Source organism: Capsella rubella, unplaced genomic scaffold, assembly GCF_000375325.1.
Source record: "Capsella rubella cultivar Monte Gargano unplaced genomic scaffold, Caprub1_0 scaffold_6, whole genome shotgun sequence".
Classification (NCBI taxonomy): Eukaryota; Viridiplantae; Streptophyta; class Magnoliopsida; order Brassicales; family Brassicaceae; genus Capsella; species Capsella rubella.
The window spans coordinates 8,397,828-8,413,339 of NW_006238918.1; the positions used below are offsets into that span (position 1 = coordinate 8,397,828).

Consider the following 15,512-nt stretch of genomic DNA (forward strand, 5'->3'; position numbering starts at 1 on the left):
AGTTATATATATATATACTATGTGGAATTTGATTAGTTGATGATTTCATAAGCTAACATATTTTTTTATCTTTTTTTATATTTCTAAAAAAATGTTATATTTGTTTTTTAGATATATGATGTTTTTGTTTTATTAGATTTCATTCTATATAAATTATTAATTTCGAAATTATATTAAAATATTAAATTAATATTAGATATGTTTATATATATTCAAAATAGATATGTTTATATATATATATTTAATTTTGAATTTAATTGTCCACTTTTTATGGTAAAAGATTATTATGATTTCCATAAATATAGATAGTTGTTTTTTTGTTTTTTTATTTTGCTGTCATTAATTCTGTTTGGCAACTGGTTTTATTTTCATGAAATTTTTTTTTTAATGGGGTGTTGTTTGGTTTTAAGTTGTCCTTACCAATTAATAGTATAGATTATTATATGCTTTAAAGAGTCACTATATATTTGATTGATATTCGGGGGTTCGTTAATTGTCACTTGTCATAATATTATTTGTAAATAAAATTTGAAGAGGTCAAAAAGAGATTAATCAATCCTGTTTTGTTTTTAAATACAAGAAACTTTTGTAGTTAAGTAACTTTATATTAAAAAAAAAAAACTATTACACGATTTTGTCATCGTGTCTTAATAGTTAAAACTGCAGCATTTGCAATTGTTTTTTTTTTTCTTTGTCAATATTACAAAAAAAATTGTACTATATTACACTCTTCAGAGAAGTAGGTACCATTTAAGTGCGAGCTTAGTTGCTATTATGACGCTGGGGATGGCTTTTTAATTGACGTCACAATGCCTTTGACAGCAATCATTCCTGACGTCACTGCTATGACGTTGGGATAACTTCTGGTTTTGAGTATCTTTTACTTATAGTAGTCGTCACATAAACTAAACAAATTTTTTGTCCAAAAAAAAAAAAAAACTAAACAAAATTTATGTACCAAATAAATTAAAAGAATATGAGAATTGGTGACAAATAGTTCTTTTGGTGTACTTTTTTATAAAAATACTTTTTTTTATCTATCCATTTTCAAAAATACTTTTGTCTAAATATGAAAAATTAATAGTTTTATATAGATTATAAAGTATTTATGTATAATAGCTATTACTACTGGGAGATTCGATACAAATATTTTATAATGTTTTAAAAGGTTTTAAATCGTTTTATAAGTTTTATAAGGTTTTTAAAAGGATTTATAAGGTTTTTAAAAGGTTTTTATAAATTATTTTTACAGTATTTATGAAAGTTATATAAAATTTTATACACATGCAAATGTAATTTGTGTATATATTTATAAGTTTACACACATATTTGGATAGATTTCAACATTTTTAGTGTTATTTTGATAAAGTTAAAAAGAGGGTATGTTTAAAAAAGTGGTATTTGAAAAGTGGTATTTGTGAAATTTTTTTAAAAAAGAAAAAATAGAAATAAAAATTAAGATAAAGTGGGATGACATTAAACAATACATGTGAACAAAAAACTATCAATGCTATCTAAGTTTTTTATAACAACAAAATTTTGACGCTTAATAAATTATTATTATTGTTACTTTCACGTTCTGCATTAATCTCTAATCCTTTTGTTCATATTTGATATTTGGTCGATCACAATTGTGTCATTTTGCTTTTTGTTCATATTTGATTTTTGGTCGGTCACATTTGTTCCATATAAAGGTGACTAGAATTTCATTTGCGATTTTCACTTCATCTCTTTTTGACATTTTCTCATGATTACTTTGACATTCATTTCATGCTTCATTTTTACGTTAGTTTGTAAACATAAAAGATGCTTAGCATCAATTGGCGAGTTTTTTCAACGACTAAGGATACCTTTGAATTTGAAGTGTTGGAGTTCTTTTACGGAATTATGTTTAGAGCAATTTTTCAAAAATGCCACTAAAATGATTTTTGTCTTCTAGAATATGATTACTAGTTTTTTCTTAAGAAATATAGGATAAAATAAATTTTCAAAAATATCACAAAACTAAAATAAAGTTTGGACCTTCAAAACTAAATCCTAAGCACGAAAAAACTATAAATCTAACATATAAACCTAAATCCAAATTTTAAATTATAAAACCGTAAAATATTTTTTAGTATTTGTTGTGTTTTCAGACTAAATTTTTAAAATGGTACTTTTTACAAAAACATAAAAACTTAGTCTAGTGGTTTCATAGGGTATTTCATTAAAAAGTATTTATCATAATATATGAAAATATTAAAAACTGTTGAAAATAAAATTTTATATAAAACGGGAAGTTTTGTACTATAAATTATTTTAAATGATTGATTCTTATAGTAGTTTTAGTAAAAAGTTGTATTATTATACATAAAATGTAATATACAAAATTAAATTCAACTTGGTACATATGATAATATTAATGCAAGGTGTTAATATGCAAGATCGTAAAAAAAATATGTAAATTATATCTGATCTCTATGTAGATTTTTATTTACATATGTGAATTTATTTTTATCGAATATAAATAAAATCTTTGTGAAATATTAAAAAACCTGTCAAAAGTGTAAATATATGCTAAGCTATTACACTCTTCCTCTTTCACAAAAATGTTAATTCTACCATTTTTCATAAAAATGTATAAATCTTTATTAATAAACTTAAATTATTTCGATCTCTAACTAATAAAATTTGGTCTTATTATATAGTAACTAGTAAGGATATAACTGAAAATTTGTTAGTAAATTTTGTGTTGGAAATACAACATAATACTATTTATGAAACAAAAATATGACTTAAATTGATATTCTTTTATGAAACGGATGGACGTACGTAAGAAAGAAGAGTCTTGTCTTACCAACAAAAAATAAAAAGTAATTACTATTTTTTTTTTTTTTTTTTTTTTGGTGCAAAAATTCACTATTCTAACATTCAAGTTTTTCTGATCACAAATCTTATGATTACAAAAGTTGTCCTTGTCCTTCTACGAAAAATTCCACATAACACCACTCTCCATACATTTATATGCGGTGGATTAAGAATTATTAATCAGCCGAGTAATATACATACAAAATTTATTGAGTAGGACCCGATCGAGTACACTGCATTGTTTATATATTCTGATGATATGTTCGAAGATGCACATCGCATAGACGCATACATTACTTAAAGTCAAGCTTTTCATATTTATCTTTTATATAACCCTTTTTGCTTCTTTCATCAATCCTCTCTGACATCAGATGGCCGCAAAGCTGATATCCACCGGTCTCCGTCATACTACTTTGCCGGGAAACTATGTCCGGCCAATCTCCGACCGTCCACGTCTCTCCGAAGTATCTCAACTGGAAGATTTCCCTCTCATCGATCTCTCTTCCTCAGATCGTTCTCTTCTAGTCCAACAAACCCACCAAGCTTGTGCCCGTTTTGGTTTTTTTCAGGTACCCTACCACTTATAAGCTTTTTGTATAGTAATTCAAGAAAACTCAAAAATATCAAGAACCATTTTTGTTTTCTTGTCATTTGACTAGTTCTATGTTTGATTATTATCATTTGCAACTTACATACGAAAACTTTATTATTATTTTTTTTTTCACGGCTAATATGTTCATAATATAGGTTACCAATCACGGAGTTAGCAAACAAGTAATAGATGATATGGTGAGTGTTGCGCATGAGTTTTTTAGCATGTCTATGGAAGAGAAAATGAAGTTGTACTCAGACGATCCAACGAGGACAACAAGATTATCGACAAGCTTCAATGTGAAGAAAGAAGAAGTCAACAATTGGAGAGACTATCTTAGACTCCATTGTTATCCTATCCACAAGTATGTCCATGAGTGGCCATCAAAACCTCCTTCATTCAAGTAAGCACTTTAAATCTTACTTCTATTTATATCGTTTTTCGATAAAATTCATTTTCTTTTTTGCACCATATAACTCCTATTGCATATTTGCATTATCTTCCTAAAATATTGACTTCAAGTCTATAGGCGATATTAAAAAGAGTTGCATGTACTTAAATAGGTAAAATGGTCTATCAGGGTTTATGGTATATTGTAGTATTTCATGTTTCTGTTTAGTGGTAAATTTTAATGTGTCAGAATTGCCAAAAATAGGCATATTATTAGCTATTTTCAGACTATCTTTATCTGAATAGATTCTATCGTGACTCCCTTTATATATAATTATATTATACCATACATTATTAGTGAACCAAAATGCTTCGGAACCATCTAGGCTACATATATAAAAAGAAACAAAAGAATATGAGGTGAGGTTTATACCTTTAAACATTTTCTATGCGCAATGATTCCTCCCAAAAACAGAACAAAACAAAACTACAGAAAAAGTTGCCTTCTTTCTTTCTCTTTTTTATTTTATTTTTTATAAACTCTATCAGCACGTTAAAGTGTTTCAAAGTAGATTTCTCCCCAAAAAATTACCACACTTCTTTTGAGATGTATTTGCAATGTGCATGAAAAATTTAATAGGTACAAAAAACTAAAATAGAAGAGAAAACGGTTATGAAATAATGCAAAGATATAACGGTATTAAATATTATATACAAACTATAAATAATTTTTTTAGTAATACTTTTATAATTGGTAAATTAATATTAGTTTTAAATAATGTTTTATGGTCAAAATTAATATTATTTTCTATCTAACATTTAAGAGTAGTATACGAATTTGAATCCAAACACGTTATTAGTACACATGATTAGACTATTTGTCGTGAATTTTTAATAACAAGAAGAATGGCATATTCATATGAATATATTCAAATCAAAACAGCAAGTGTAACTCTTAAAATACACAGAAGAAGTCGATTCAGATTTGATGATTACAAGAAAATTCGCTTTATATGAGTCAACTATATCTGTTTTTTTCTTAAAACCGACTCTCTGATAAAAAACAATGTGGTTAAAGATATTTTAACTTCGTGGTCCCATTTGGTTTATGTATTTTCTGATTTGGTTCGCCATGTGATCACATGGCTGCCAAGATTTATTAAAATCTTTACATGCATACATAAAACACGAATATACCTATGCATATACATATGTACTTGTCGTTGTTGGTCGGCCTTATTAGGAATGAGCTAGAGAAGTGTTCACAAACTTTTTATCAAACCCGTGTGTCGTGTGAATTACTTCAACCGACTTTGTTCGGTAGACCATAGAAGCTGATTATGAACAGCAACGTGTGTGTGTGTGTGCGGTACGTTGTACATTTGCTTTTGAAATATAAGTTTCGATCGATAAAGATGCATGTGTTGGTGAAAACTGACAAGTAGAGATGTTGAAGCATAACCACACGATCAAAAAATTCCAAAACGCTCTTAAACTGAGTCATTCCGACAAATCTACATCGATCTGACCTTGTTACAAAAGTTAACAAGTCAACACCGGCTAAGACCCGGCATCCAAAGTGCATTGTAATATTTTAATTCAAGGGTTAGTTAATTAGCTATAGGACAATTAAACATAAATTAGGACAATAATAATGATGCGACAACAATTTATTATAAATGATTTTTGTGACTATGTATGTCTTACAAATATAGACATCTAAATATCTTTTTCTTTTGTCTTTTCGTTGTTGCATAGCCCATAATGTTCTCAAGTAATGTAAATCGTTATGTATTATAGATTTATTAAACCTAGTAGTTTTTTTTCTTGTTCAAACAAACCTATAAGTTTTTAATTTGATAAACATCCATATAAAATAATAGTATACGTTTTGAAGTCTTAAATGGAGTTTTCTATAGTATTTATGAACGTGGACATGGTTAAAAGTACCACAACGCGTAAAAAAATATAAAAATTATATAAGTGAAATGGTTTAAATTATTATAAAAATATATATGTGTGGTTGTCTTGTGACTTATGTGCAAGAGGCGTCAGTGTTAACCGCGTTGGCGTCAGCGTCGTGATATCATGGCAATCTTCTTTTAAATAGGTTTTGTTTTTTCATGTTTTCATTGACTTGGTCTTCGATGTAATCGATGCTCTTTTACTTTTCGTAATTTCTTTGGCCACAAATCTTCGGGTTTGTCCGAACTTCGAAGCTGACAGACAACGTGAGTTACGTGTTCCACTATTCATTTAATAGTTTGCATGCAGATCTGTCCAGATATAGGAGGACCCTTACTTAAATAATAGGAAAAATACTATAAATATTATAACTTATAAGACGGGGTCGCAACGCATGGTTACCGTTAGAACGAATAACGAAGTAGATTATATATCATTTATAAAGTATAATCTTAATAATATATTTCATTTTTTACGTAGAAATAAACTTGGTAAGTATCGATTTATTGTTTGCTCTATATATAAATTAAACTAAACCGCTTACGAATTAATCCAAGTCATAATATCATACTGTTTTAGAAGTCTTAAGTCTTAACTAATCACTCTCTTAAAACGGTCTTAAAAAGCGGCATTAGAGTAAAAAACCATTTTGTGTTACTATATATTAATTATTGACAATTTTAAATAGATTTGGGTAATTAATACGTGTGAATTGTTGTTGTGTAGGGAAGTGGTGAGTAAATACAGTAGAGAAGTAAGAGAAGTGGGATTTAACATAGAGGAATTGATATCAGAGAGCTTAGGTTTAGAAAAAGATTACTTGAAGAAAGTGCTTGGTGAACAAGGTCAACACATGGCAGTTAACTATTATCCTCCATGTCCTGAGCCTGAGCTCACTTATGGTTTACCTGCTCACACTGACCCAAACGCACTCACCATTCTTCTACAAGACTCTACTGTTTGCGGTCTCCAGATCTTAATCGACGGTCAATGGTTCGCTGTTAACCCACATCCTAATGCTTTTGTCATCAACATTGGTGACCAATTACAGGTACTTATTAAACTTTTATAGAGTTTAAACCAAAAAAAAGTATCAGAATATCACTCATTAAGACAGGAGTGGTGGGCTAGTGTTTCTATTGTGCCCATAATTTTAAAACTTTAGAATGGATGGTTTCTGCCCATAAAAATATATGGGGTTTGACTTTAAACATCAAAGAAATTACCAATCATTACGAAATAGTTTCTCCACTCAATTACCCCACTAATTTATAACAATGATAGAGAATTAGATATAGGGATAGTTTACAAAAAATATCACCAAAAAAAGATGGATTAAGGAGGAAGAGTGTTTAATACTTTTCGATTATTTATTTTAGTTATTTCAATTATTTGAGGGTGTTTCTCTTATAATTATCATATATACATAAGATCCTTTTAAAATAATAAAAACGTTTTAAAATCTTATAACCTGAATTTCATTTTATCAAATGAATAAGTGAATTGACACGATGCCTTTTTTTGTAAATAATGTTTATCAAGAATTAAAAATCTTAAAACTAAAAATATGTGTTTTCAGGCATTGAGTAACGGAGTATACAAAAGTGTTTGGCATCGAGCTGTGACAAACACTGAAAACCCAAGACTGTCTGTGGCGTCGTTTCTATGCCCAGCTGACTGTGCGGTCATGAGCCCGGCCAAATCCTTGTGGGAAGCCGAGGACAGCGAAACGAAGCCAATCTACAGAGACTTCACTTACGCAGAGTATTACAAGAAGTTTTGGAGTAGGAATTTGGACCAAGAACATTGCCTCGAAAACTTTCGGACCGACGTTTAAGCTACTACTTTACATATATGTCTCTCGCCTTTGTGTTTGTCTTGTAGGCATACTCATGTTCGATTGTACACTACGATACCCTTTTTTTAAAAATAGTCCTACCGATATTTTGCTTAAGATAATGATAACAATAACGAAAGGAAATGTTTTGTTGTTCAATGGCAATACATATATTACTAAATCTAGCCATGGAAATAGTATCAAACTGAAAATTCCAAACTGAACCAAAAACCAAAATTAAGAAAAGATAACCGATCGGAATATATTATAATTGGTTATTGGTTTATTCGGTTCAGTTTGTTTTAACGATCGGTTACCCGTATTTAACCGTTTTTCCTGCATTACTTGAAATAACTCATGTTACCCTACCTGATATACCCAAAATTAACTGAATTACCATATTTATCCAAATTAATCCGAATTAATCGAGCTAATCGACCTTAATTTTACCAAACTAACCAAAAATCTAAAATATTCAGTTAATTTTGGTAACCCAAAAAAATAACTGAAAACCCGATAGCCGAAGCAAACCGAACCATAATGTAATTCATTTATTTTTAGTAACTCTTTTCAAATTCTGAACTACTCGAATATCCAAATTATCCGACTCGACCCGTATTCGGAGACCTATGCGCTGACCCGTATTCGGAGACCTATCGGTTACAAAACATCATATTTATTTCCCTATTAATAACTAGAAGGTACAGAACATAACAAAAATGTACTTAAATTATAATATAATGCCATTACAAATTTTTATTATATATACAACTTAGTTTTATTTTTATTATAACGAGTTACCGATTTAGCATATCTATTAATTACTAAAAATATCAAATACTAATATCTGTAATTTAATTAAATTAATAAATTGACATATGTATCATGTTGACAAAAAAAATCGATATATCATATTATTTGGCATATCACACAAATTTGAGTGTTCTTTATTAATTTAATTAATTTCCTAGAGATAGTTTTATCATAGTAATTGTTTTTGCAGGTAGATAAAAATTAGATTTAATCAATCACACAAATTTGAGTGTTCTTTATTAATTAACTCCCACAGTAAAATCATGGGTTATTTAATATAATTTATTTTTGAGAAACTCCCTAAGATAGCATTATTTAAGGTTTTCTTCCAAAAATACCACTATTTGTTTAAATTTCCAAAAATACCACAAAAGTTTTATTTTCCCAAAAATACCATAAACATAAAAAATTTGAATTTTGAAGATGTAGAATTATTTTTTTATGTTTGGGTTGATTATTTACATTTAGGGTATAATTTTTAGGGATAGGGTTTAGTGTTTAGGATTTAGAAATTAGTTTTTAATATTAAAAGTTTTAGTTTAAGTTTTGTGGTATTTTTGGAAAATAAACTTCATAATGGTATTTTTGGAAAATACCTATTTTAGTGGTATTTAAGAGAATTCTCCTTTGTTTTTTATTATTTAATTATATATTTGAATAAACAAACGATATATTTGTTTGATTATTTGTGATTTATTTATAGTTTATAGATTATCTTGTGATTTTATATATTTAATTTGTTTGATTATTTGTTTAAATATTTTTTGTTATTTTCAGTGTTTTTTTTTTCATATTTAAACTTTTTCTAGTGATATTTCAATGTAAATTAAAGTTATTTTTGTTTGTGTACTTTTAAATTGAGTTAAATTGTTCTTTAAATACTTAAAGCAACAAAACATTAGTAAAGAAGCAATCAAAGAAACACGCAACGAAAGCAAAGAAAGTTGCGAGAGGACAAATTAAGGTTGTAAACAAACAATGAAAGAAGCTATATGTACGGAAACATTGAAGGAAGTAAGGAACCAAAGAAGGCAATGAATGAACAGATTGCGTAAGCAAATATCAAAGAAACACATAAAGCATCAAGTAAATAAGTCCAGATATATGTATATGGTGTGAAAAAGTAATGAAGTATTGAAACAAAGAATCAAATAAGCAAAGAAGAAAGCAAACAAACAAGTTATGCCAAGATCAAAGAAACAAACTAGAAAGGGAGGAAAGCAAGCAGATAATGCAAATAAACAAGAAGTAAAGAAGCAAACAAATGAGCAATGAACTTAAGCCAATATGCATGAACATATGATGTATGTAAGCACACATGCATGAATCATGAATGCATGAATGTATGAATGTATGCATGTATGAATGTATGAATGTATGCATGTATGCATGTATGCATGTATGCATGCATGCATGTATGCATGCATGAATGTATGAATGTATGCATGTATGCATGTATGCATGTATGCATGTATGCATGTATGAATGTATGAATGAATGTATGCACACATGAAGGGGAGATTCAAGATATCAATCGAGAAAACACTATCGAAGGAAACCAAGGAACAATATTGATAAAGTAGTGGGTCCATACCTGGTCACTCACTAGAGAGTTTTCACTTGTTTTAAAAATACGTCCATTTAGTCCATTGGCTAATATCTGCTACTGCATATACACAAAAGAGACAATAGCGTCAAGCTATAAGAAAAGGTTGAAATACTAAACAGAAAAATCGATTATGAACAAACTTGAGAGAATGATTGAACTTATGAAATTAGAATTTGAGTCCAGAAATCGAAATCAAGGCTATTTTTTCTTTTTAATTAGACGTCTGATTTGTTTCCTGGCGAGCGTACTGATCGGTTTCCTTATATGGTTCTTGACTTCTTTCTGAAACTACATATGTTTTGTTTTCATAACTTACAATTGGAATAGTTTTAGTCTAACAAGAGGACCAATCAATAACAACATTACGATAATTGGAGAAACGATTCATTCTAAAGACTTCTTAAGATAAAAGAAGATTACGACTTACAAGTGGTATGCAGAGATTTAGGCAGTTCATGGCCAGCTTACTGATATGGTTCTTGACTTCCTTATAGGTTTCTTTCATTCACGGATGATTAGATGTCTTCCCACATAAAACTCTGTTTATCACGATTAAGTCAAGCTGCTCATAATGTGATAAATTCACTTTAATATGACTCTAGGTCATATTATCCTTAGATCTGTTATGTCAACAAACTGGATAGCTAGATCTAAACACATATTGCCAAAACGTGTATATAATAATAACCAGCCTCAAAGCGGATACCTTAGATTTTAATTCACAGAACGCCTCGCTATGGCCATGGAACTCCACATCCATCTATCATCTAACGTTGTCCTCATATTCATCCAAAATATCATAAGATATTTTTGTATCATTCCACGGGCTAAACCTGGAATACAGAAACCAAGAACAATCAGTACATAAGCATTCATAAACTGTTATGAGAACATATGTCAGTTGAGTTGAATTTGTACTCTTGAATGCTGAAATCTAGTTTTGCCATAGCCATCTTCATATTTTTTTCTCTTTTCGTTCCTTAATCTGAGAATCAAGAGAAGATGTATGACATAACACGGATGTTAGAAAATCTCTCATATGTTTTATCAAGAGTTTCATATTTCTCATGCATCACAGAATACAGACTTGACAACCTCCGGGCCAAATGGTTGATGAGCATCTCCCACAGAAGTCTTACATGTATTATACCAACATGAATTTTTTAAAAGAGGACAAGAACCCGCATAAGCAAAACACAAACTCAAATGTTGAAATCTCGCTACTACATAAACTCAAATGTCTCTCACACATGCAGACACATTGCTTATATATATCAGGCATGTTGTGAGAGAAAGGCGAAGTTGTGGAAATGTAAAATTTAAAATTTAGACACCAAAAATGTGATCATAGGCATATTGTGTTTATACAAAAACATATTAGAAGCATACCATGGATTTGAACTTGTTTTCCGTTCCTTCTGGCCGTTACAATAAACCTTTGACCATACTCTTTAAGTTCCTCTTACAACAAGTGATTTAGCCAGCAACACTTATAACAAACCTTGATATGCCTGTTTTTCAAAATAGATTGATTGTAACTTGTAAGTGTAAGGGAAACGGGCTCACCAAATCTCCTTGATAAAAAAATGAGACAAATAGCTAACTCGCAGCAACTAACAGTTGTAGCCTCTTGAAAGGAACAACAGTTGTAGAAGAAATGTTGAGGAAGGAAATTGTAAAGCACTCTGCTATGAATAGAGAAACTTACATGTCAAACAAGCTACACCCTTAACAGCAACACTAATCATCTGAGAACTTTTCTAGCTAAGAAACCAACCATCTATGACGGTTATAACAGAGGTTAACAATCAATCTTGATGCAAAAAGAGAAAAACAAAGATCCTGAACACAAAAGTGATACAAAGACTTGTTAAAATTAGATTAAACATACCATATTGAAGTCAGTCCCGGTGTAATTTCTCACTCTCCACCATTTTTTCATCTGTGTATTTTCACAATCATAATTTGAAGCAAACAATTTTATGCTGCTCTAAAACAATGTCGTTTTGTTTGGAAAAAGAACCATCAACATGTTACAATGACTTGTTAGGATTAGATTAAACATACCATATTGAAGTAAGTCCCGATTTAATATTTCACTCTCCAGAAACGACGAAACAATGTCTAAATCATCTTGTATGGAAAAAGAACCATCAACATCGAGGAGGACTATTTTCCTAAAAATAAGCCAATGGAATTTGGTTAGTAGTTTCTCATATTGATCTGTGTGACATATAGAACGTTTTTCGTTTATGAGGATTCACATGACCACATAATCTTCTACTGCAAAAGAAGAAAAGAGAAATTTACTTCAAAGTAAGCAAAATTGAATGATTAAGCTGAAATTAGAGCATTACACTTGGAAGAAGAAATCAACTTATGAAACGTAAGATAGTTATGTCTCTAAAGTCCATTGCAAAAGACCTGAAATAAGCATAATGATTTCTGAGAAATACATGACAATATATGCTTGTGATTTGTGAACAGAACAAAAACTTACTATGTAAGTACAAAACCATCAAAACGAAGACCCCAATATGTTTTATCGAATTACCACAAGTCTGTTTCTTGCTTTGCAACGGAGTGAAGAGCTTTAATCTGCAAGTTCCAAAACGGTATACAATTAAAATAGTGTACAGTAAGTGAAAATGTATACATAGATTAACAAACACCATGAAGAAATTGTGAGATCAAATAAATGACAACTTACAAGGGGGAATTCATGGCTAGGTTATGGTCTAGACTTTAGATCTGGTTGCAAGTCAACGCCTAGTACCAAAACCCTGAACAATTAAAACGAACCAATAAATATTTTGGATACAAACAAGATCACCTTGTATAACTCTTGGTACATATACATGTAAAATCTCTAGAGCTAGCTAATGAAAAAGGAAAATAAAGAGAGAAGAATGATCATAGAACTTCATTCTTTCTTTTTGGTAATATTCACTGAGGCTGGTATCAACAAACGGTCTATGTGGTACCGACATTAATGACGATGAAGACTTTTCCTTGATAGACGCTCAAGAGTCTCCATCTGTAATGATTTGAGCAGCAACATAGCACTATATAACGCAACATACATATTTGATTAGAAGATAAACTGAGACAGTTTCTGAGAGCAAATAAGCAAGCAAGTTAAGGATTAAAAATAAGGAAAAAGATAGGAGTAGCTAAGGAAGAAACACATTATGTAAGAAATTAAACACACAAGCATGTTAACAAGGGAGCAAACAAACAAGGAAGCAAGAAAATACTAAACAAATAATCAAGGAAGGCAGCGAGCACACAAGGAAGTGAAAAAAAAAACCCAATGAAACAATGACTAAGCATAAGAAGGAAGGAAGCAAGCAAGAGCCAATTAAGCAAGGAAACAAGAAAAAGGGAATAAGTAAGCATAAAATCAGAGTATTAGACAAAGAATGGAAGAAACATGGAAGCAATAAATGTGTCAAGCGAGGAAGCAAGTTAAGCATGTTAACAAGGGAGCAAACAAACAAGGAAGCAAGAAAATACTAAACAAATAATCAAGGAAGGCAGCGAGCACACAAGGAAGTGAAAAAAAATCCCAATGAAACAATGACTAAGCATAACAAGGAAGGAAGCAAGCAAGAGCCAATTAAGCAAGGAAACAAGAAAAAGGGAATAAGTAAACATAAAATCAGAGTATTAGACAAAGAATGGAAGAAACATGGAAGCAATAAATGTGTCAAGCGAGGAAGCAAGTTAAGCATGTTAACAAGGGAGCAAGCAAACAAGGAAGCAAGAAAATACTAAACAAATAATCAAGGAAGGCAGCGAGCACATAAGGAAGTGAAAAAAAAAACCAATGAAACAATGACTAAGCATAAGAAGGAAGGAAGCAAGCATGAGCCAATTAAGCAAGGAAACAAGAAAAAAGGAATAAGTAAGCATAAAATCAGAGTATTAGACAAAGAATGGAAGATACATAGAAGCAATAAATGTGTCTAGTGTATGTATGTATGTATGTATGTATGTATGTATGAATGAATGTATGAATGAATGTATGAATGAATGTATGAATGAATGTATGAATGAATGTATGAATGAATGTATGAATGAATGTATGTATATATGCATGTATGTATGAATGAATGAATACATGTATGTATGTACAAATGTTTGTATGTATGTATGCATTTATGGATGTGTGTATGCATCAATGCATACAGAGTTCTCCGGTTTTGAGGTTTACATGTCCTGCACTTATGAAACAAAACAAAAGTAATGTGGACAGATCATATATATGTACATGCTATCAATCATGGTCATGTGTCGAAAACATACCTTAACTCATAAACAAGAAATGAAACTTTGAGAGTGTCAGAGAACGTGACTTGATTGCTTCAGTGCCATCACTAAGTTTTGGAAAGTCCAAAAGTGCCTTGTAAACTATTCATCACCATTTGGATAAATACAAGCAAGTTCGATACAACTACAATATAACAAAATCTGAAAGTTTGAATAAAATCAACTAACCTGAAAACTTAGGAGGGATGGTAAAACGAGTGCTGTCCATTGCATTTAATAGAAGTCCACTTGGCTGAAAGAGAAAGAAAGAAAAAAAAAAACAGTTTATGTGCAAAAGATTGATCCATTACAGAAGTTGTCAAGCTAATATGCAAAGAGAAGCCTTAAGGGGAGTACACAACTTGGAAGATGAAAACTCCATATCCATATACCATTGATATATTATATAATCACCACATATTGCATATTTCCAGAAGATCCAAACTCCATTAAACTCTACGCTTCCTACATAGTTCCAGAAAACATACACAAATCATGAAGAGTAGACAAATAATCCTAGAAATCACCCGATCGCTAACATTCAAATTCGAATTTATTATGTTTACGATCGGTACAAGAAATTTTGGAGAAATGATCAACCCATTCGAAACGGTGGAGGAAAAAAGAAAACCCAATCAATCCGATTAAAAAATTCCAACAAACCTCCGTAACCGCCGCTTCCTCGTTGACGGTGATGCTCTGGCCAATTAAATCTCCCGTTCATCTCTTCGATAACATCCCTCATCGGATTTAGCATCTTTCCAGTCTCGCGATCTGTCAAAACCAAATCAAATCAAAATCACAAAGGCTATCGAATACTGAATTGAAAAAGAAGAGAAAAAAACACGATGAAAATGACAAAATCGATTTCGCTTCCGGGGTTAGAAAAGAAATAACAGTAATCGAATCAAGAAACAGAGAAACACAAATCGGAAATGAAGGATCAGAATCATCAAATCTGACTCGAATTGAATCTGGGATCCAAATGTTTGATCGATCTCATGTACCTGACCTTAGAAATCGACGAGAAATGAGAGAACGCTCTTTACAAAATCGTAATCGTCGGGAATTAAGAGCATCGCCACTCGTCTTCTACAGACATTTTTCGAAAGGGAGAATTCAATTTAGGGTTTCAAAACATAGCGAGG

General features: G+C 30.5%; 1 protein-coding gene and 1 long non-coding RNA gene across 5 annotated transcripts; one reads left to right on the top strand and one right to left on the bottom strand.

The window, feature by feature from the left end:
- Positions 1 to 3,069: 3,069 nt before the first annotated feature.
- LOC17884624 (protein DOWNY MILDEW RESISTANCE 6) lies at positions 3,070 to 7,812 on the top strand. Its single transcript, XM_006288053.2, has 4 exons — positions 3,070 to 3,416; positions 3,595 to 3,842; positions 6,521 to 6,845; positions 7,374 to 7,812. The coding sequence occupies exons 1-4, from the start codon at positions 3,219 to 3,221 to the stop codon at positions 7,629 to 7,631; spliced, it is 1,029 nt and encodes a 342-aa protein (XP_006288115.1). The 5' UTR covers positions 3,070 to 3,218; the 3' UTR covers positions 7,632 to 7,812.
- A 2,091-nt stretch (positions 7,813 to 9,903) lies between these two features.
- LOC111829912 lies at positions 9,904 to 15,512 on the bottom strand. Of its 4 annotated transcripts, none has more exons than XR_002833193.1 (16): positions 15,377 to 15,512; positions 15,028 to 15,138; positions 14,757 to 14,829; positions 14,554 to 14,617; positions 14,362 to 14,466; positions 12,764 to 13,118; positions 12,554 to 12,651; positions 12,411 to 12,477; positions 12,121 to 12,230; positions 11,945 to 11,995; positions 11,762 to 11,833; positions 11,443 to 11,564; positions 10,972 to 11,038; positions 10,760 to 10,886; positions 10,481 to 10,592; positions 9,904 to 10,110 (listed from the first exon to the last, which is right to left on the bottom strand). It is a non-coding gene; the product is annotated as an uncharacterized LOC111829912 (long non-coding RNA). The 4 variants fall into 4 exon arrangements; XR_002833194.1 differs by having other exon boundaries at positions 15,372 to 15,512; XR_002833191.1 differs by lacking the exons at positions 14,362 to 14,466; positions 14,554 to 14,617; positions 14,757 to 14,829; positions 15,028 to 15,138; positions 15,377 to 15,512 and having other exon boundaries at positions 12,764 to 14,036.